Source organism: Centropristis striata, chromosome 1 (assembly GCF_030273125.1).
Source record: "Centropristis striata isolate RG_2023a ecotype Rhode Island chromosome 1, C.striata_1.0, whole genome shotgun sequence".
Lineage (NCBI taxonomy): Eukaryota > Metazoa > Chordata > Actinopteri > Perciformes > Serranidae > Centropristis > Centropristis striata.
Window position 1 is genome coordinate 15104137 of NC_081517.1, and position 23492 is coordinate 15127628.

At 39.9% G+C, this 23492-nt stretch overlaps 1 protein-coding gene across 1 annotated transcript in view; it reads left to right on the forward strand.

Annotated features, from left to right (window-relative positions):
• cacna1ab (calcium channel, voltage-dependent, P/Q type, alpha 1A subunit, b) overlaps positions 1–23492 on the forward strand; it is a 158990-nt gene that overhangs the window by 112433 nt on the left and 23065 nt on the right. Inside the window, exons 33-42 of the mRNA XM_059332310.1 lie at positions 524–640; positions 733–798; positions 1657–1748; positions 2595–2745; positions 3577–3704; positions 4315–4411; positions 13899–14004; positions 14433–14540; positions 17697–17800; positions 22713–22834. Coding sequence (XP_059188293.1) covers positions 524–640; positions 733–798; positions 1657–1748; positions 2595–2745; positions 3577–3704; positions 4315–4411; positions 13899–14004; positions 14433–14540; positions 17697–17800; positions 22713–22834 — 1091 coding nt within the window. The remainder of the gene's footprint in view (positions 1–523; positions 641–732; positions 799–1656; positions 1749–2594; positions 2746–3576; positions 3705–4314; positions 4412–13898; positions 14005–14432; positions 14541–17696; positions 17801–22712; positions 22835–23492) is intronic.

Here is a 23492-nt window from a genome sequence, read left to right on the forward strand (position 1 = left end):
ATGTGTGTGCGTGTGTGTGTGTGTGTGTGTGTGTGTGTGTGTGTGTGCGTGTGTGTGTGTGTGTGTGTGTGTGTGCGTGTGTGTGCATGCGTGTGCGTGTGTGTGGTTGACAGGCACAGTGCACTGTGCTCCATCTTGTGTGGCCTGCTTGCCCCCCAGAGATCAGTGCATTTGGTTCTTTTAAGAAAAAAAAAGCATTCTGCTGTACCAGATTGGATGATGACCTTTAGACTCTTTGAATTATGATTTTCCTTATTTCCTCTCCTTTTTCCTTCTTTCGTCTTTTCTTTGTCTTTTGACCTTTTTCTCTGTCTTTCTCCCATTTATACTTGTATCTTCTAAGAGCCGTTATGTTTGCAGTTGGTTGTTTTGTTGGGTTTGATCCCCCCCTCCCTCCCTTCTCTCTCTTTGACCTCTCTTTCTTCCGCTGTTGTTTTTGGTTTTTGTGTTTGGTAGAGGGAGGTTGTGCGTGCAGGTGTCATGTGTTTGGTGAGACTGACTGTGTTCTCCCTTTGTGCTGTAGAATAATTTCATCAACTTGAGCTTCCTGAGACTGTTCAGAGCAGCTCGCCTTATCAAGCTGCTGAGACAGGGAGAGACCATCCGCATTCTCCTGTGGACCTTTGTCCAGTCCTTTAAGGTATCCAGTCATTTACAGATACACACATAATGAAAAATATAGTCACAACAGACACTCTTATGCACACTTCCTTTCTTCTTCTTCTCTGGTAGGCTCTGCCATACGTGTGCCTGCTCATTGCCATGCTCTTCTTCATCTATGCCATCATCGGCATGCAGGTTTGTATTTTCATTTGTTAAATTGATATGTTGTTATATGACTTTTTAGCATCAGTAAAATTGTATTTTTATGTATGTGAATGGATGGAAGAAATATTCACATTGCGACCCATACCACAATTTTAACCCACCTTTTATGCTAATTCATAAAAATAAAAATCTAAAATAAAATAATAATAAATAATAAAGAAATAAATGTCATAAAACCATTGTAAAACCATTGTATTTTATATGTAGGTTTTTCCAATGTACTTAAAAAATGTTTAAGATGCATTTTTTATGAAAAACGACTGAATTACCCCCATTGAACCATGATCTTTGAAAGGTAAAGAACACTGTAGCACTAAATATTGATTGAAATGGTTAATAATGGAGTTATTAATGAAATATAAACAATGTTTATTGAGGTTTTTTTTAGTTTCTGACACTTTTGGGCAATTAAACATGCCCTGGGTTATTGCTGTTCCTGAAAAAACGAACATAAGAGGAGGATTAAAAGTTAGTAATACCAGCAAAAGTATCAAAACTAAACGTAGTTCTCTGCAGGAACGATGGCTGCTGTCAGTGTTATACACATTGTAATGCTAGTTTATTTTTTACTCTATTGATGCATTAACATGTAGGCAACACTGTGATGCTGGTTATGCATCAAATTTAGATATTTCATTAAACTGCAGTTTTATGTAATTTTCAGATGTAAATGTGAATCAGCAAAGCCTCAAAAATCCTTCAAAATGTTGATTGTGGTTGGTGATGTACATTTTAAAATCCACACCACAGCTCCTGTTGTTACTTCACCATCAGTGTAGAATTTACAGTAATGTGGTTGCTTTCTTTTCCCACTGTTTGTGCGTTTAGCTGTTTGGGAATTTGTCACTAGATAAAGAGAGTGCCATCAACGAGCATAATAACTTCAGAACCTTCATCATGGCCCTAATGCTGCTGTTCAGGTGAGTCCTTAACCCTCTCTTTTACACATCGATATCATAACGTTTGCACCTCCTCTCTCAAAAACTCTATCAAAGAAGTGGAAGGTTAGTGGACTATCATGAAGCCTCAAGTTTGGCATTTTGGCCATAACCATCTTGGAGGTTTTTTGGGAGCCAGAGGTGAGCATATTTGGACAAGAAGGCGAACTTGGGGTGGAGGATGCTAAAATACCAGCTAATGCTAGTGTTAGAGTCCGGAGCTCATGTTAACTGTGGTATTAATTTCGAAAAATGGGGTTCATTTCAAGAAAAAAGGAAAAGCTGTCTTTTAGTACAACAGAAAGCTGAACAAGACACATTCATGCACTGAAAACATGCTGTAAAAAAGGACAAAGTTCTAAGATGAAAACATTAAAAACACCCTAAACAAGTTCACAGCTATATGAATATACACATACAAATATATGAAGTATACCAGGATTTATTTTACTCTAATGGGGCTGAATTTTACTAAATTTACATCATGCTGTATTGAAGAAGACTTAAAACTAGCATTTGATATAAACTCAGGAGGCAAACATTTACTGAGGAAAACAAAATGATATGAGAAGTGGGTCATTTTGTCATAGTTTCTAACAATTAGGCTTCTTTTTGCAACCAGTGGAGTCGCCCCCTGCTGGCCCCTAGAAAGAATGCAGGTTTAGGGCACTTCCACACTTTGCCGTGATTACATCAGTTATTTGTTGTCAGATGTTACTTCCATGGTATCTAAAATTCTGACCACTTCTTGCACGTTATTATCAATGCAATGCTTTCTTGTAGTTGCTCACTCTTTTTATATTTTGTCGTGTGTTTTCCCTCCTGCAGGAGCGCGACAGGCGAGGCGTGGCATGACATCATGTTGGCTTGTCTGGGTGGTAAGGAATGCGACAAGGACTCAGGGAACACAGAACCTGAATGTGGCAGCACCTTTGCCTACACCTACTTTGTCTCCTTCATCTTCCTCTGCTCTTTCCTGGTGAGAAAGAAAACACAGAATGTCCCTTTAACCATTTCACTAACTAAACATGCATTTATATGTATTTTTTTAGTATCAAATCCAATTGTTCCTGCTAGAGGATGTACTCAAAAACCTAAATTAATAATATCATATATTTCTCAATAATCCCTTCTTTTTTTGATGTCTTGGTGTTGCTTCTTAGTCTTCAAAGTGAGGATTTATTATGAATTTTTATTTTTTAAGAATTCTGTATTATTTTTTATTATTAATCCTGGATTCCATGTTATGTGGCTAATCAGACAAATGTGTTTCATTGAGCCAAGTTGTCATCCTTTCAAAAAATTTTAGGTTTGAAAAGTATGTTTTCTTTTAAAGGTCGCCAAAAATACACCATTTAGCATAGAAACAAACTCTGAAAATGGGCATTATCATCAGAATTTCAACTTTCTGACATTATTTGAAGGGAAAATAGGTTACGGAAGTCTGTATTAGAAAAAAGTAACTAAAAACAAGCTTAAAATTGTGATATTTCTGTCAAAATCACTTTATTCTACATGTCTCATTTAAAACATAGCCAAAAATAAAGCGTTTGGAATAACTAGATCCTGTTAAAAACATTTAAAAACAATAAATTCTACACTTCCGCTGTGATTCATTCTGCTGAGGCAACATTTGTGTATTAGAAACAGTTCTCAACATTAAAGAAACTTCAGGGGCAACAACATTTACAACAACAAACCCAATCAAAAGGTTTTTTTGCATGTGAATTTCATGATCCCCTGATTTTTATTTGTGTTAGATTATTTAACCTTAACAAGAAAAACGATGAGTTTGTTTGCCTTGTTCCAGATGTTGAATCTGTTCGTGGCCGTCATCATGGACAACTTTGAGTACCTGACCAGAGACTCGTCTATCCTGGGGCCGCATCACCTGGACGAGTATGTAAGGATATGGGCCGAGTACGACCCTGCCGCCTGGTGAGTGGCACACACACACACTCTCAAACACACACACACATACAGAAACAGGCAGAAATACAAAAATCAATACATGAACATGTGACGTAAAACCAAGCTAGCAAACATCAGACACATTTGGACATTCTTCTGCTGAATGTAAAGTAACTTTTAACCCTTGACTTTCTCTTCCGCCCCAAATCGGGGGAAAAGCCTGGATTCATGATCTCATCCGAGAAGTTTAATGATGAAACAGGATCTGCATCACATGATAATAGCTGTTGAAAGTGGGTCAGTTAAAGCTGGCCTGCCTGAGCAAAGGGTTTTCTATCTGTCTCTCCCTTTCTGTCTGAACTTTTCTGTCTTTTTTCTCAAATTGCACAATAAGTGCAAAGTTCAGATGAATGTGACCCTCTCCTGTTCCTCCTCTGCCCTCTGTAATGTGTGTGGGCATGCATACACTTCTTTTTCTCAGTGTAAATAAATGCTCTCTCCACTTCTTCCCTTGCCTTTTTATTCTTCTCTACCATCTTCTCTCCTCTTTTTCTTCCTCCGCTCTCTATATTTCTTGATCTCTCTGTATTCTGTGTGTTCCCTCACCTAACCTCCCCTCCTTGTATTTTTCTTGCAGCGGGCGCATACATTATAAGGATATGTACAGTTTATTGCGAGTTATCTCCCCTCCCCTGGGCCTTGGCAAGAAATGCCCACATAGGGTGGCCTGCAAGGTTTGGACCAAACCCCTAAAGCACAAACTTAAACGCAACCTGCTCGCCTTTAAAAGACTGGAATGAATGTCGCTCTTTATCACTTTTAAAACAAATTCTTTCCTACTTCTTCAACTTTTTTATTTCATTTGGTTTGATTTTTCTGTTTGGGTTTGCATTATTCAGTTGTTTTAATCATTTCACCATTGAATCATTTTGGGGGGGGGGGTCTGTTGTTTATGCATTCTGACATGACAATGAGAATGTTTGGGACAATGCAGAAATGCACACACACACACTCTTGTACACACTCGCACACACACACACCGGTAGCGGTGTGTGAAGCATGAGGTGGTGCACTGCACTCGCTATTGTCTTCTGACTGAACGCTGGGAAAATGACACAGATGTGTTCACTTTTAAGTCAGTATTATTTAAACACTAGAGTCTAGACTCCAGTCAGCCATTGTCTTTTATTTCTGCTTGCTGTCTAATTTTGCCTGGGCAGAAAATGGTCGAGCAATGTGCATTGTTCTTGTTTGAGTTGGGGTTTCGGGTGAGGGAGGCGGGGTTACTTTAGTACAGAGACTTATGCAGAGAGGGCTTGGTCTGAATACTCCCACCATGCATAGCTGTTAGCCAGGCCAGTGTTTTTCAACCACGTGTCATCAGGGCTCAAGAGTCTGCAGGTTTGGTTTTCTGTTACTACATAATTATCAGAGGTGTGAATCCCCAGAGGTCCCACGATATGATTTTATCCCAACACTTGAGTCACGATACGATATTATTGTGATTTAAAGCATTTTGCGATATGGTGAATATTGTGATACAATATATTGCGGTGTAACTGTTTAACAAATAAGAGAAAATTCTCAGTCTATTCATCTTTAGTCTTTTTATTTCTCCACAATGAGAGTCGAACTCACAGACTGACCAACAAAGTATTCAGTCAAACTGAACTGAACTGAAACATGTATGGACAACAGCAACTGCAGCATTTTATCAAACTTTGCTCAACTTTAAGCTTCACTGCACTCAACTTCCCGACACGATATTCTGACGCACAATCCTTAGATTTTATAGTTTCATATGATACCAGTTTCTCCAGTATATTCCTTAAAGTTAACCCGCTACAGCCTCTAGAAAAAGAAACAACAGCGAAAATACTGACGGCCGTCAGAACGCTAAATATCGATACTTGGCGGCCATGAATCGATATAATGTTGCAATGCAAAACATCGTGATACTATGCTGTATGAATTTAACCCCCACCCCTAATAATTACACAAAGTAATGTTGTTGTTTGAAATGAAAAACTGCAGATTATTGTGCCTCCATGGCACATGTTTGACAAACACTGTGCTAAGCAGCCTGTTATATCTAATTTAAATATTTATTTTAAAGTCACTATGGGTATTTAAAGTCAGAATTGTATACCTTTGCACATAGTGGCTTTAAGGACTATAAGTGTTCGGCCTGTTACAAGCTCTTAATAAAGAATGCACAGAGCAATGCAAAGGGAAATGCACAATGAAATATGTCCAAAAATAAGTCAAAAACTTGCTAAAAACCTGCAGTAAAATCAAGCTACTAAAACAAGCAACTAGTACGAATTAAGTCATTTTCTGTAAAAACACTTTAATCTTGCATGGTTAACCCACCTTGACCTACTATAGCTTTACTATTTGTATACAATAAAACCATGCAATCCCATCCTTTTCCTTTTTTTTTTTTTTTTGGTAAATATTCCACTTCCAGATCACATTAACATTACTTGAGCTTGTGTATCCCACATGCTTGTGCCGGCTTACCTTGAGTGGAGACTGTAACAGGCCTTATGGTAACACTTTAAATTCACTGCTACCTGAAATACTGCAATAACATGGCCAAACCTGCTCTGTTTGTGGCTCTGGTGTATGGGGAAAGAAGGAAAGGGGCAGGGTGTGTGTGTGGTTTGGGGCAGGGACTCTGAACATGAGAAGGTCTTGTGTCCACCAGGTACCTCTCAATAACTTCCCGTGTCGACAGATGCTTGTGGGGAGAATCGTTGGTGGTGCTGACTATCTTTTTAATGCAAGGCGCTGCAACCTTTGGCTTAGACATGAGACGGGGTCAGTTCACCCAAATCATAAAAACAACATTTATAACTAACCCCTGGTGATATCTAGCCATGCATGTAGTTTCACTGCTGAGTATTTAAATTTATATTGAAGGATTTACTTATATTAACTGCAGGAATTCATCTCATGGTCTAAGCAAATAGTTGATGGATCAGCTGAGCTCAGATGCTACAACTCTCAAAAGTTTGGGGTCACTAAGAAATGTCCTTATTTTTGAAACAGACATACAGTCTAGACATTGTTAATGTGGTAGTTTACTATTAAAGCTGGAAACAGCTGATTTTCTATATTTATTATATATTTTCATGTGTTCCAGTGGCACATTGTGTTAATCCACGTTTATAGTGTTGAAAGGCTGATTATCATTAAAACACCTGAGCATTATGTTAGCACAGCTGGAAACAGTTTTGTGCTGATTAGAGAAGCAATAAAATGATCTTTATCTAGAGGTAAAGTTGGAGGTTTGTACATGTTAAAATTATTATTTCTCCCTTTGTCAATGTCTTTACTAGATTTTCGATTCATTTTGTAACTAATTTCATGAATAAATCAATATGTTTTCATGGAAAACAACACAGACATTTTCTGGGTGATCCTAAACTTTTGAGCGGTAGTGTATATTTTCACCTAATGGTCAGATATGTAGGCTCAACCATACATATAGTCACAATCAAATGGAACTATCTAGAAACATATTTTTCTACAAGTTTCTGATCTATTGGTCATACTGTGGTTGACTCAGCTGTTTCAGGGCTAGCTGACAGTGGGCATGTTCAACCAGAAAAAATTGTGCACCCTTTTGCTGCGGTTTCCGGGTTGAACAACGTCGAAACAGGTTGTGTGCAACAGGCTCAGAGGTTCGTTTTCTCTGGTTTGGTGGCTGTGTCAGAGGGGTACCCAATTGGTGTGTTGTGTCAGTGTACTTGCGTACACAACAGGGTGTTCAACACACAATGTTCTCATTTAATAAGCGTCTTTCTACATTTTGTCGGTGCTGAAGTTTTTTCATGAAGCTCCAAACCCTTGGATTTATATCCCCCTCATCACTTACATGAACTAAAATAGCAGATGCACATGGTAACCTACCAGTTTGCACTTGTAGATGAGCTTGCATGATTAAAATTAGGGCCCTAGTCCCATTAAAAATCTGTTAAGAGGCCACTAGGAGACTGCTCCAGTGCTGTGAGAACCATAATCTAAATTCCATTCACCTCCAGTAGAGACCTGTGCACGAGAAACCAAAACTGTCTGCATAGCTGGACGCCACAAGAGGTAAGTGATGAAACATTCAGCGATGAGGGTGAACTGACCTTTATAGCCAGGACTGACAGACTAGGCCGAGACCAACCCTTCCCGTCATGGTCAGGGAGGGCTCCCCTGAGTATCTGGAGGTGCGGCTGTGAGCAGAGGTTCCCAGTGGACACGCAGCCTCAGTAACAGACTGCATTGACTTGTCATTGTGACTCACTCCGATCTCTGCAGCGGTGCTTTTCTTTGCCTGCTAGAAGCCCCGCTGCCAGTTCTATCCGAGCGGCGAAAGAGGGCAAAGACCGAAAAAATCCCTAATCCCCTTTTCACCTTCGCATAGAACGGTATCTCAACAACTAACTAAAGTAAATAACACCTCCTCCTCCCCACCTTCCCAGACCTTTCTCCCCCCTTCCCTCCTCTCCTCTCCCCTACTTACTTTATAATAAACCAGACTAGAAGCCACGTAACACACTCCCTCGTTCTCTCTCTTTCTCTTTCTCTCTCTCTTCCTCTCACCACAGCAACCACATATCCACAGCGATCAAAACAATAACCTCTGTGTATTTGTTTCCCCCCCTCTTCCTTTCCTTTGTCGGTTTCTTTCTTTTTTCTCCTCATGTCTCCTCCAAACACACCTCTGTGCGTCCGCGTCCTCCCTCCATCGTCCTCCCTCTCCCTGCCCATCATAATTTTTTCTTTATTTCGTTTTCACGTCGTCCGTCTTTGTTTGTTCTGTCTGTTGTGTGTGTGTGTTGGCGTGTGGGTGTCTGAATGCATGTGATGTGTGTGTGTGTGTGTGTGTGTGTGTGTGTTTGTGGCCACCCCAGCGGCCGGATCAGTTACACAGACATGTATCAGATGCTAAGACACATGTGTCCGCCGCTAGGCCTCGGGAAGAGGTGTCCCGCCCGGGTCGCCTATAAGGTAGACTCGCCCCCCACCTTACCCCTCCACCCCTCTCAACCACCACCCAACCTCCTCCTCTCCCTCCCTTCTCCCATCATTCTTTTCCTCCCTCCTTTTCCCCTTCCCATCTCCGTCCTAAAACCTCCCCATCGATGGGGAGGAGAACCTCTCCCCCTCTCCTCTGCTGAAACCACCCGGTCTCTTTCTTCCTTCTCCTCCTCCTCCTCCTCCACCTCCCTCCCTCCCTCCTCCCAGCGGTGTTCTCCTCATTGTTTGTTAGTGGTGGTTGTGGTGGTGGTGAGCGCTGTCCTCTCTTCTCTCTCTCCGACCGCGGGGATGGAGGGATGGGCTTTTGTCGTGCAGTGAAGTGAAGTGACAGTGGAGTGGTAGTCAATCCTCTTTCTTTTATTTCCTCCCGTCAGGCCGCAGGAGTAAGGGAACGGAGGAGGCTTTGCCAATCCTTCTGCAACCTGCACGGACGCATGCACACAAAGTCCAGTCAGAGAAACATAGATAGAGCACAGATTTTACAAAGAATCCCCCATTTTTAGAACAAATTTAAAGAACTTAAAAAGTAAGTTTTGATAGTTTTTAAATTTCACAACTTGCAGTATACATAAATGAAATATGAAATACCAATACGCCTGTCTTTACAGCATGTTATGTTCCACTATTTTAGAGACTTGAGCCAAAACACAAAATGTATTAATTAAAACTATATCTGACCTCATATTCTCATTATATCTCAGTATATGCAGTACTTTTTAAAAATGATATCCTGTAAATGACGGCACGGCCCCACAGGACCACCAATTGCTCCTGGTCAATACTGATATTCTTTGTGAGCATATATAATTATGTAACCATTATAATAAGAATCATAAAAATGGTGTTCATGTGAAATCCAGTGTAGAGGCCCACAAACAAACAACGTCTAAAGTGCAACTATTTGCTTACGATGCAGGTACAGAAGGACCGGCAAGGGTGTCTGTCTTCAGTTCTCTGAGTCTCTTATTCCTGTGGATGGCACTATAGTGCACACATAAACACGCCCACATTACTGTACCAAACACATAGACACTGTACACATAAAAATAATAATAATGCATATTGAAACAAGTAGGAAAAGTTCTGGCCTTTCTAGTTTTTCATCTTTTTTCAAGATGTTTTTTGTTTTTTGACGCCCCAGGGAAACGTCTTTGGCTTCTCTTTGTGCCTCAGACCACCGGGGTAAAGATTTGGGTCGAGCATTTCAGCATCTGCTGCCTCGTTGTCCTGTTGTCCACTATCTCTCTCCACCTCAGTAGAGCCCTGTTCTGTCTATCCTTTCTCTTTCATTCTCTTTCGTGCTGACATCCAGATTCTCGGGTAGTATTGGAAAGATAACGTGCTGCCAATAGTCACTATCGTTTTACTGATCATGTTTGTTGTGCCAAGAATCTCTGAAAGGGAGCACCTCAGAGGCAAATATCCTGTCATCACCAATAAACAGTTTGAAGTCTGTACGTCAGCTGTAGAGCTAATTTACACTGTAATAAAATTTAATCATTTAGATTTAAATTAAAATGCTTAAAAGGCAGCAAAAGTTGCCAAACACTTCCTATCAAATAACAGTAAACAACACAAATACAGATACAGATAATATACATTAATTACAAAAATATCTGTATCAGTATAACTAACTATAGTTATACCGATACCTGTATCGATAACTAAGGTTGCTGTTGTTGTTTTGCGTTTGGCAACTTTTGCTGACAGACTTTTTCTTTTTTACATGTTTTTCCCCCATTCAATTTAAAGTTTGAAAGTTGCCTTATTTTACATTTCACTATCATATAACCCTGTAATAAAAATATAAATATATATAATATAAATTATTATATTAATGAATTTACACATTTTTAACTTCTATTTTATGTTTAATATTTGTAATTAAAGTAATTTACTTTTTATGGTATTTGCATTTAATGTAGAAAAAACAAGAAAAACCCTGTAAAATAATGCAGTACATTTCTGGAAAATAACTTTTAAAAGCAATTTTACAATGTACCTTATCTAACATATTTGCAATGAAAAAGCTTTTGTAGTCAGAACTTCCTTTGTCTTTTTCAGTTAAATATTGATTCAAACATGATACTTAGTTCATTGCTTTCCTTTGAGAAAAATTAGACCTAGACTTAGACACACTTTATTGTCATTGAGTTATTCATAAATATGCACATTGAATGAAATTCTGTTGAATTGGCTAACAGTGATTGTACTCTGGAATATCATAAATAAAGTATAAATATAAAAAAAAACTGTAAAGAAAAAAATATAGAATATTTATATTGCACAGAAGTGTAGCAGCAGAAAGTATTTTTGTACATAGACAATAGTCATAAAAAATATAAAAACAAGTTCACGGCACAGCGTACATTACATTTAGCCGCTTATAGCATTCTTCTTTTTTATAAGGATGAAAGATTTTGACATTTTAGGCCTTAATACCCAGTCCTACGTCCATGGGATCTCACCTATTACTTGTTTATGATATTAGTAACACTGAACTCTTCTGTAAGCATGATGACTTTGATCAGATATTACAAACTCCCTGTTGATTCTGGGCGTCAGTACCTCATACACTGTCCCTTTCTTCTCTCACTATTGTCTTTTTTCTTTCTTTTCTCCTTTCTCTGCCGTTTTCTACCTCTCTGCTCTTATCTTTTACTCATTTTTGTTGTCCTCTCTTTTTTCCTTCCTGTCACTATTCTTTTCCTTCTCATTCTTCTGTCCCTCTGCCTCTTCGTCCGTGTGTCTGTCAGCAATCAGCATCCATCCTCATCTCTTCATGGCATCCCTCTGTCCATGCGAGCCTGCTCTGTCTCCACTTTACCTCTCTGTCTTTCTGTCCTTTCTCTTCTTCTTTCTCTCCAGAATGTCCACCTGTACCAGCAGCGGTCCCCATCACATACTTCAGCCATCAAAGACTTCCAGTACTCATTGATACAATTTCACAGAGAAAAAAAAAAGTCCATTAAAGGACATTTTCCGATCAGAAGGTCCTCGTGGTTTCTTGTCAGAACAGAGAGGGGAAGGTTCAACATCTTGAACCTTTATGACACTGATCATTATTAAAGCTAAGGCAAAGTTCTTGATCTTCCCTTTCGTGGACACAAGGCGCCACCCTTACTGGAAAAAAATAGTTTTGATATCTGTGTATCGCTACTGACCTCTACTTAGTAAAGATATGTCAGTGTTGTTTTTAGTCCTCGTCTTTATCTTTTGTCTTGTTCTGTAATTTTCAGCCTCTCTCTTTTCTCCTTTCTATCTACACACATACACTCCTCTCTCTGTTATTTCTAAATGACCCACGTACTCTTGAATCCTCTTTCAGTGTTTTCACGATCCTCCTCTCCCTCCTCATTCTCGCCCTTCCCTTTTTATCTGTAACTACATCTCATGACCAAGCTTAGAATCGCCTAGTTTAACTCAACTAACAGCTGTCCCTACCATGTGTCCCCTTGATAGACCCCATCCCCTTACCCTACAGTACTACTACCTTAAAGTCTGGCTGGTCCAAAACAAAAACAGAAACAACGTCAATCATCTCTTTTTGATCTTCTCTATGATTTTTTTTCTTCTTTCAGGGAATGCCACAACTCTAATCTTCTCTAACTTTGACACCCCCTTTAAGACACTGCACCCGTTTGGCATTGAGAGAGATCTTGACTTGATATGAAATACTTCCATCGCTATCCAATTTGACTCTGATTAAGGGAACCTTGAATGTAAAAAATGTAGAGAGCAAAAGAAAAAAGAAATGAATCTGTCAATCAGTAGGATCAATCCGGTTGGATTGAGGATACTCTCTTTGTGCGGATGCACGGCTACTTGTATTGTGAAAGTGGGTTTTGAGGGAAGTCGGGGGTGGGGGGTAGGGGTTGGGTAGGTGGGAAGAAATGGGGCTTAGATAATGGGAGCGAAGAAAAGGCATGTTGCATGCTTTGTGTGTCTGGGTTTGTGGGATTTTTCTAGATGGGTGTTGTGTTGCATGCAATCGTCGCACTCTTTGTCGCATGGCTACGGGCGACACTGAGCCTGCCTGCTGCCTGCCGAGCGCTGTGGATGTTGGCCGATGCCCTCCGCCTGCCGCACACTTGGCTCTGGGCATGCCTGACACTCGCACACACTCAGGAACACACGAGCATGTACACAAACCCCACCGCCATCGTACTATCGTGCTTGCCATCGTGAGTGCCCAACGCTCATGTTCGTAGGTAAATCCAATGGATGCCAACTGGTGGGGATAGAAACGGCAAGCTGCCCCAGCTGGCCCGGCTTGTTTCGTTCTATCCGCAGGTTTCTCCATTGGTTTTACCTGGTACAGTATAGACTTGTTAAGACAGGGAACCTCCTTTCAGGTAGGGGGAGCTCTATAACAGATGCCTCAGTTCAATATAACTACAGCAGTCTCCTGAAAAATAGCAGAATTACACCAGTGATACTGTTATTGTTCTCCAGTCGACCTATTTTGTCTTCAAGGGACTCCAATTAAGCGCCCTTAATTGCAGTCTGTGAAAATAATTGTGTGTAAATGGGTGGGGAGGGAGGGATGTTGGGAGTGTGGGGTCGGTGTATGTGTACTGTTTTATATATATCTACATGTGTGTAACAACAGAGATGTGTAAATGCGCCAATGCATTCACACATTTAGGGAACATGGGCACAGGTTGGGTCGGAGGCCATACTGGCTCCGATTGTTCTTCCTTGTGGTTCTCGGCTCTCACTATTGCTTAGCAGCAGATGGCCTTCATTGGATAGCTGTGCTGTTTCGTAGAGTATCACTGGAAACACAGGAGACGCAGAGATTCACCTATTCAAGTTTCTTTCCTCAAGCAAATGCTCTTGCACTTGCAAATACAATTGAGTAAAACTGCATCAGACATTTATCAGAAGATTATAAAAACTCAAGTGCAGGATTAACAGACTTGACATATTAAGCTACATTAATGTGGTCTGTAACTGTAAGAACACCCTAGTCGTCCTTGCCTTAGCCTCTAATCTGTCTTGGTGAGCATAAACTGAAACCTGGACGAATCCGGTCCAACCCCATTTGGCTGTTGTCTATGGAGCTCTCTCAACCCGGTCCCCAACCCCTCTCCCTCCCCCCTTCCTGGAGGTTCAGGCACGCCACACTTAAGTGAGGACACGTCCCTTTCTCATCTTCTCATCCTGACTGGCTCTCCACAGAGGCTGCTGCGCATGGATCTGCCGGTGGCGGATGACAACACAGTGCATTTTAACTCCACGCTCATGGCTCTGATCAGGACAGCACTGGATATAAAGATTGCCAAGGGTACGACCCTAAAGTTCTATCATCCTTTTACTCTTTAATCTGTTCATCTCATTTGCTGTCTTGTCTGACATTTTTTGGGTAATCCATGGGTAATTCTTGGGTAAGACTTTTCACCTCTCAGTTGGGTATTTCTCTACTCTAATGCTCTACTTTATTGTCTCAAAAATTATAAAAACTCAGCCAATTCTGACACTAACAAATAACATTTTTGTTTTGGGTGAATGTGTGCACGCATGGATGGCTAAATATATTTATTTTGGGATTTTGTGCCACTGTGCCTTCCTTTCGGTCTGTACCTTCTTTGCCCTATGTTGATGTATGGGGGGTGTCTGCATATGTGTGGATGTATGTATGTGTGTGTGCTGTCTGTGTGTACAAATGTTTGGTGCGTGTGTTGGGGGGGCGATGTGGTGTGCGGGGCCACCCAGGCGGTGCAGACAAGCACCAGATGGATGCAGAGCTGAGGAAGGAGATGATGGCCATATGGCCAAACTTGTCACAGAAGACACTGGACCTGCTGGTTACACCGCACAAGGGTAAGTTACAGGAAAAGTGCACATAGTGGTGTATGTGTCTTCAATCACCAACTCACCAAGAGGACAGCTTCTACCAGCCAGTGTCATTCACTGCTTCGCATCTCCTGATCAGGCCAATACAGCATAAACACACATTCTGTTCATACATATAAATACATATAATCACCAGTGTAGACACTGTACATCCAGATGTTCTGCCAGTACTGTGGTCCATAGCAATATCAATATAGTAATATAGTATCAAGATTCCAACAGAGACAAAGAGTATTCAAGGGCCCAGGGGAGGAAACAATTCATCGTTCTCCATTGACTTTATATTGTGTAAAAGTGCCCTCTCTACCAACAGGATAAAGAACCCATGACTACGATTTTAGCTGCTGAACCAAAAAAACACTGAGCAAAATTGTTTGAGATTGAGAAAAAAAGAAGTGATTTTAGACTTATTAAAGATGTGAGACATTAGCAATGAGGATGGGAAAACTGTATAGCAAGCATAATGTGTAAAGTTCCTCCAATGTCAGTTTTAGGCCAAACATATTTGTGCATTTTGACTATATGCAACGTGTGTTGTAGTGGCATGTGGATGAATCAGAAAGCTACTGTAGTACAACCAGCCCGATTTAAAAAAAATTGGATGCTGTGTGAAAAGAATTAATCCAATTAACAATGAGTGAATACTACAAAAAACAATAGTTTATTAGTTTAAACATTAAATATCTTTTCTTTGTCCAAGCAAATAATTGCATTCTGTTAAATTTTTTAACAGCTTTTCACAACTTTTTTAGAATCCAGGTTGTATGTTTGCAAGTACCTGAGCTTGCTAACAGCTTACTTATTCTCTCTGATAGACATAAGGTGCCAAACTAATCCTTTGATATGCTTCAATAAATCGTTTTTATTTAGATACAGGCATTTTGTGGTGGCACCTGTTGTTTCCCCTCTGGTGGCATTCTGCTCTGTCTCTATGGACTCTATGGAAATGACTATAGCATCGCCATAATCTGAAAAATTCCCCAATTTGATCAATAATTCTTTGTCCCCAAAGCATGTCCTAAATGTTCTGAATGCCAACTCCCTGTTTTCTGCACTAATTACTTCAGACAGCTCATTGAGTTTCCTCCACCTGTGAGGACTTAACCACCCCAGATCCAACAGTCAGAGTCACTAGTATAGTCCCCTCACTGGCCCCCCACACATGAAAACAGCAACTAAGCCGGAGGTAGAGTTGTGGCACTAGTTGTACTGGTGAAATGATTTGTTGTTGGGTTGTTGAATTAACTCCCAATAAATCTCATATATCATACCAGTTACTAACAGGCCACAACATAAACTGAATTCCTGGGATGGAAGTGATCTCAGCGTCCTGCGATAGCTCCCCTTGTCCCCTGCAGCATCACTCCAAACATGGTTGGGGGTTGTACACTATAACATACATGTAGCCTACTGTAGATACACGAGCACATATATGCACATGGACACATCGCATCATAGCAAACACACTTTCTCAATGCTGATCTTTCCACCCATTCAGACAGTCCTGATATCAGGGGGTGCCTGCTATAGAAGATCCTCTATAGAAGTCTTTTCACTACAGAAAGAATTGGGCAGTAAATAAACGAGTAAAACAGATCCAAGCTCATAGGTTTATATAAAATGAGTGTGATGAATGACCTTTTTCAGGTAAATCTCCTTAGAATATGGTTATTTCTATGATTTTAGCAGATGAGTACAACTAGTATGATGATGCATGTTTAGCGAAAGCATCAATTTGTTTGGCTAAATGCATGGCAGTTAATAAAGTTTAATGCACACATACGTATAAGATATGTGTGGTCATATCTTATCACACGTTACCTTTTAATGCTGGAAGACTTGTAGCCATGCCACTTTGAGAAGGGCACCACTCATTCAGTTAAGTTCACTTATTCAACAGCCAAAACAAAGCTCAATATTTTTCTGATTTTAAATGTTTTACGTGTTTCCATCCAAACTCCGGGGATACTCGTCCAGAGTTTTTAGAAAAAAATTGAGCTCCTGTTTTCCAGGAATGATTTGACTGAGCTGTCCGTGTGTTTCTTAGTGAGATGGCTACCTCGTCCTCAGCCTTAATATCACAGTCTGAAGATTAAATGCACCAAAGTTTTGATATGGTTAGATGACAGTGAAGCAATGAGAGAATGTTAATTGATATGGTATATAGGTACAGCATCTGCCTGTGAAAAGACTACTGGCTTTGTTGTGTTAATAATTGTACAGTGTTGTAATATTGTATTTGTGCACCAATGAATGAGCTCAGTTCTGTTTCAGCTGAGGCTGCACAGGGAATTTTTGGACAGTAGTTCCACATTTTTCTTCAACAAAAGACCTTTTTATTTTCTCCTATAAGTATTTTGCCCCTTTATTTGCACAGTTTGAATGCACAGGCCTCATCACAGCCCCCGAATTTGGCAATTTCCATATTTTTCAAGGAGGTAAATCTTCTGTGTAAAGTAACACATTGTCAGCAAATAACAGACCTTTTCTCTATCTTGTACGGATAGTTGTATATAAGATGATATTAAAACTTTTTTTAATGGTCTGAAGATTGGGTTCAAGCTGAGCTGACTATCATTAATGCTTTTAATGGTCTGAAGATTGGGTTCAAGCTGAGCTGACTATCATTAATGCTTTAAATGGGCTTAATCCCTGAGTAGGAAAAAATAATAGCCAATAAGAATTAAGTTTTGTGACCCCATGGGTGCATATATACACAAGAATTAAAGTAATTGCATACATATTCTAATAAGACTTACAGTGAACAATTAAAAGTCAGTTTTACTGTTTTACTGTTCTTTTTTGTTTATGGAACAGAGTGGGGTTTTTCCCTACAGTTATTGGTTACCACTGACCAAATATTCTATAAATTTGCCTCCATCAATTTAAGATTGAAACACCTTAATTCGAGAAATACATTTAAATTTAAATTTTTGATTTTGAAGCTCATGGATTGACCTGAAGCAGAATTGTCCCAGCTGCTGGTGTATTGTGCATGCAATTGTGAATTTCTCTGTGATGTGATTTGTGTTTGTGTCTCGTCCCCCACTCCCATTCCCCCCACGGCTCAGGGTCCCATCTCGCTCGGGTCTAATCTTGCAGGGTAACTTGTCATTTTTTCAGCAGCCACAGACTTGACGGTGGGCAAAATCTACGCCGCCATGATGATCATGGAATACTACCGGCAGAGCAAGATGAAAAAGCAGCAGGCCCTGCGAGAGGAACAGGTAGACTCCATCCCAGAGAACTCCCCTGGCCAGTCTTACTCCCTTTATCATGCCTGCTAATAGAGAAACCTTTCCCTGTTCTGCTGCTTCTCCTCCTCTTTTTATCATAGACTGTTTGCACATGGTGATGAAGTTTAGATTACAAAAAAGTTCACCAACTTCACAGCTGTGGTTTTTGTTGTTTGCAATTTTCTGAGCAATGATGATGATGATACCACATGGCCTCACCTTTTGTTCCCTGTCAGTGCTCTTCCCCTCTTGTCAATGAATGCCTTTTGAGATGCACTCGCTCCCGCTGTCTCCGTGCTCTCAGTCCACACGACGGACGTGTGTAAACATCTCTCCACTCATGTAATACCTCCTGTTCACCCCCCAACAAGCCACCCAGTTGGTTCATGATCCTAAATTTGATGTGATACTTTAATGTTCAAATTTGCCACTCCTTTATGAACTAAGACGCTTTCTTAAAATGGGATTGCCATTTTTGAGAAGGAAGGAGCACATTGGTGGATGGAGAGCATGTTAGTCTTCTACTCTTTCAAACAGTGCAAATACAGTGTGTGTTGGTATGTTCCTGAATGCAGCATCCCATTGGACTGAATGGACAGGTCCACACAGGCTCTCTCAACATCAGCAGTACACAAGGACTTTAAGCAGTCTGTGTGTCTGTCAGTGTGTCTCTCACCTCATTCTCCCTCTCTCCTTTCACTGTGCTCTGTGTCTTTCTGAAGCCGTACCATTTTAAAGGAAGAATCCACCGAAAGATAACACTGTTATAAAAGTTTTACCATTTAATGTTTTATAAATCATAGTCAATGTCTGGTAATGTTGAGATATTTACAGTACAACTACACTGGAGCTTTTAAGTGGAATATTTCTTGCTTCCTTAGAATAAAATATCAAGTGTAATTTTTTTCGTAAAAGTACAATCCTTAATACAATAAAGACAAATTTACAAGTACCCTCATAACATTGAAATGTTGTACAGCAATAACACATGTGTTTAAATGTAGCAGTATATACTAATAAAGCATGCAAACTTTTATAGAATAAGTTTAGCTATTGTTACAATAAAGTTGTTTTTGCAGTTAGTAGTAATCAGCGGTGGAATGTAACTAAATACATTTAGTCAGGCACGGCACTTAAGTATAATTTTGACCTACTTTGCTTGATTATTTCCAGTTTACGCTACTTTATACTTCTACTCTACTTCATACGTTAACTATTGTGCTTTTTACTCCACTGTATTTACTTTAGAGCTTCAGTCAATAGTTACTTAAGTCATTTATATTTTGTATGAATAATCTAAATTTTTAAATAGGTTATAATATAATAAGAAGAAGAAGAAGAAGAAAGGCCACTAAGCCATAAATAAAAAATATGTTCCACCTTTAAATGCTGTACATATGAAAGCATTAATAATTGTAAAGTTATAAATTATTCTGAAATTGGCCAACCTGCATTTTCGAGTACTTTTACTTTAGGTATTTTGATGCTAAAACCTTTGTACTTTCACAAAAGTAAGAGATTTCCTGCAGAGTAATTTACACTGTGATATTGCTGCTTTTACTCAAGTAATAATACTGAACACTTTGCATCTCACATGTGGATGGGATTTAGCAGCATGTTGTGCATCATGGTAGGAAACAGGGACAGCAACATTGTGGCACCAATGATTGAAAGAAAATGCAGCAAAATTGTAAGGCCTGGCTTAAGAAGCTTGGAGCTTTTTCAGTAAAATGGGCTGCAGAAAGGTCCAGGACAAAAACTGTTAGAACCTGCTGGAAATGTTTTTATAGTAATGGGGCAAAGGTAAGGACACTTTTAGACAGGTGTCATGTAACAGTGTCAGGGAACCAGCAGGTGGATTTTTTCTTTAACACCTCATTATTTGTTCTCTCTCCTCGTCCGTCTCTCCTCCTCCCGTGTATTACTCGTGTCTTGTCACGTCTCAGCCGTCCTTTACGGTGTTTGTTAAGATGGTATTGTGTCTCGGATTTGTTGTCTGATGTCTGTCACATGTCCTGTTTCTTCATTCTGTTGTCTGGAGTCCTTCATCCGTGTCTTCCATCTCGTCTCTGTCCTTCTGATGCTCTCCCTTTATCCTTTCAGGAAGAGATGAGACCTTGACTTATCAAGCTCTCCCTATTTGGTCAATCCACATCGATTGTCACCAAGTCGCTCTAACCAAAGACCCATTCTCTCCAGTCTGTGTTCATGAATCTGTCTGTCTGTCTGTCTGTCTGTCTGTCTGTCTGTCTGTCTGTCTGTCTGTCTGTCTGTCTGTCTGTCATGGTGGTTGGTGGGATGTTGAGTGGAGGTTCCTGTGACCAGTGGCTCCGTATGTAATTGCTGAAACATACTCCATTGAAGCCGGTGAATGGTGTTCATGTTGTCGCCGTATTCCGTCTAAATGTTTGTGCCATGAATTTTCCCAATGAGCTAGCCAGAGCAGACTGTGAGCCATTTACCTCCATGACACAGGAAATGATGACTGGACAGGATTAGACAATAAAGCAGCATTTTTAAAGCTGTAGATGTAAAACACTACAAATATAAAGCATTAACAAGCCAATTCTGGGTACAGGACAGGAAGGTTGGTCAAGGATCAGCTAAAAACAACAGTTTAATTAAAAAAAAAAAAAAACAATATCTGGAGATAAATCTACCAGTGTTTCTCCTAGGTTGACTGCTTGGGCATGGCGGGGTTCGAACACACCAAATCCCATTCTGAAAATGAGAACTTAAGAGTTTATTTAAATATGTACTTGTTACTTTTGGAAATCCACATGAACAGCTCTTCACATCGGCATAGATTAGATCTATATTGCACAGGCAAAGTTACCGTATGATCGGTTGCAGACAAGCAACAGCATCACCGATCTGTTTTACCCAATTATTCTCTGGTTTACCACAAAAACAGCCAATACATTAGCCTGCCGTTTACTACCAAGCCTGTTTTTTGACAAGTAGAAAAGGTTGTAGCTGCAAGCTTTACAACAAGGCTGTATATTACATATTAAGCACCTGTGATGAGAGAAGATCAGCTTCAGCTGCTTTGTGGCATACATTACTTACTTACTTACTTACTACATTACTGCAGTGTAGATGCTCAACTCTCCTACCGCCATTACAGTCACTTGAACAAACAACAGATTTTTGTCTGCTTTTGGTGCTTTGCTGCAAAATGAAACACTGAAATAGATATTTGACATTATTTTTTGGCATTAAATAATGATTTTGTTGTGGGTGTGTCTGAGATGCCTGTACAATTATAGGGGAAACACTGATCTACCACAGCAGACCACTTGAGTCAGTGTTTGGCTGACTTAGAAGATCTACACCCACATCACAACTGATATCTGCATCTCCAAGATAGATAGATGCTAACTATTTTGGAAACAACTGCAAAGCCTCTATCACAACCTTCACCAGCCAGATAACTAGTGTTTCTAAAGATCTGTTTGACTGACTACAATGTACATCAAATTTCAAAGATATATATAGTTATACCAGACGAGCTTCCTGTCCAGCAGATCATCCTGTGTCAGAGGAGGTTTGGATGTGTGTCTGTTTCTGAACTGGCCTCAATCCATCTGCACTCATTTAGCATTCAGCCTTTAGCTTCCAGGCTGTGGAGGGACATGCAGTCATGAACCGTCACCTTTAAGCCACTCCTGAGAGGACTCCATTACCCAGGATCCCCTTGGAGAAAAGCTGGCTGACCTCTGACCTGATGGAAGCAGAAGTAGTTTTTGTTGTTGTTGTTGTTGTTTTTTACTACAACTTGTTCAGGTTCAGATGTCCATTTCCCATAAAATGACATGTTACTCAAAAAAATCTTGGCATATTCAGGATCAGCACAATGATTTTTGAGTAAAATGTCTTTTTTGATGATGTGTATCATGAGTATGGTATTCTGGTCCAAGATTTGTGATTTTAATCTTACCTCATATGCCTAAGGTAGAAGTACCCCTCTGACACAGATCTGGGATCAGCTTTCTGTCCCGGAACATCAATCCAAACCGATTTTTTATAAAGCCAAATAATCTCAAGTGTCCCTTTAATACTCTGGAGTCCATGAAAGCACCAGCACATTACTTCTTCATTCTACGTTTCATGACGTCAGAATATAAAATCGAAGCAACGGCGAGCCCTCAACTTCCCTCTAAAGGATTGGCTTAAACTACATCCTAGTTTTTGATTGATGGTGACAGTAAAAAGAAGAGATTTAATATAGTTAGTACAAAAAAAAAGTTTAAAAAATAGATGTTATCCTCATTTTACCTTTTTTATATTATATTTGCAATCATTTTTAACATTTGGAAACTTTAACTCACATGTAATCTATGCACTTTATTCCTATGACTAAAACTCATTTGCACATGTATTCCAGGCACTTTAGGTATTTGCACTCAGCAGTTTCCTGTCTCCATATGAAGTGATCTTACATATTTCACTTGATTTAAAATTTGTCAATGAGGATGAAAATAATTTTAAAATATATATATCATTTTTTTAAATCTTTTTTTTTGTTTCTTTTAGGCTCAAAATATTGATCCAGTAAGTCAAAGTGAAAAATAATTATCAGCTCATAAAGGTGAGGTTGTGCTGAAAAAACTGATACCAACACCACGGCATGGTAAAGATTTTTTTAAGTGGCAGAATGAAAATTATTTAATAACCAACAAAATAGACTCCAAAGGGTTAAACACTGACTCGTTCAGTGTGGTTAGCAGATCCCAGATCAGTAGTCTAGCAGAGCGCTTTGCCTTGGCTACCCACAGCCATGTGTTTGCCGATGGCGCCCCCGTGTGGGTGCATGCTGCGAGTGCATCCTGTGTTTGTGTCCTGTGTCTACCCCGAGTGTGCCTGATGCCAGCCTGCAGGCCATGTCGTGTATCTCACACAGAACCGAACGCCATTAATGTTTCAGCGCATGGAGCCGCCCCCTGAGGGAGGGGGCACCGACGGCCCGGGGGGTCAGGGCCTCAACAGCCTCCCCAACACCCAGCCAGATAACCTCAACAGCATGTGAGTAGACTGGGCCTGGGGACCGCAGGAACCTCAAGCCAGGAAATGATGCTACACACACACACACACACACACACACACATACATGTTATTTCGTCACCCTACGTTGTTTTGCAGGAAACACAAAAAACTTCACCAAAAGTGTAACATATGACATTTATTGATCAATTCACTCAAAAAGGATGTAACAAATGATGGCTATTGGCATAATAATAACACTGTGTGTAAATGATGTAACTTAAGAGAAATAAATAACCTAGGCAATTTTTTGAACATGCTTTTGTGATTTAAGCAAGATATGGTAACACTTTATTTTGAAGGTGTCTACATAAGAGTCACACAAGCCTGTCAGAGACATGACATGACAAGTATCATGAGCATTAATGTTACTTCAAAGTGTCATTAATGTTCATGACACATCCCATTTCATGTTTATGTCACGCTCATGTCACTCTTATGTAGACACCTTCAAAATAAAGTGTTACCATATTTTGCTTAAGTCACAAAGGCATGTTCAAAAAATTGCCTAAGTCAAATTTTATTTTGATTTAGGCATAATAAATCCGCTTAAGTCACACACTTGACATAGGCCATTATCTTAAAGGGGTAAAATCACATGATCTGATCAACTGAGGATGTAGGCGATTTTACCATGTGT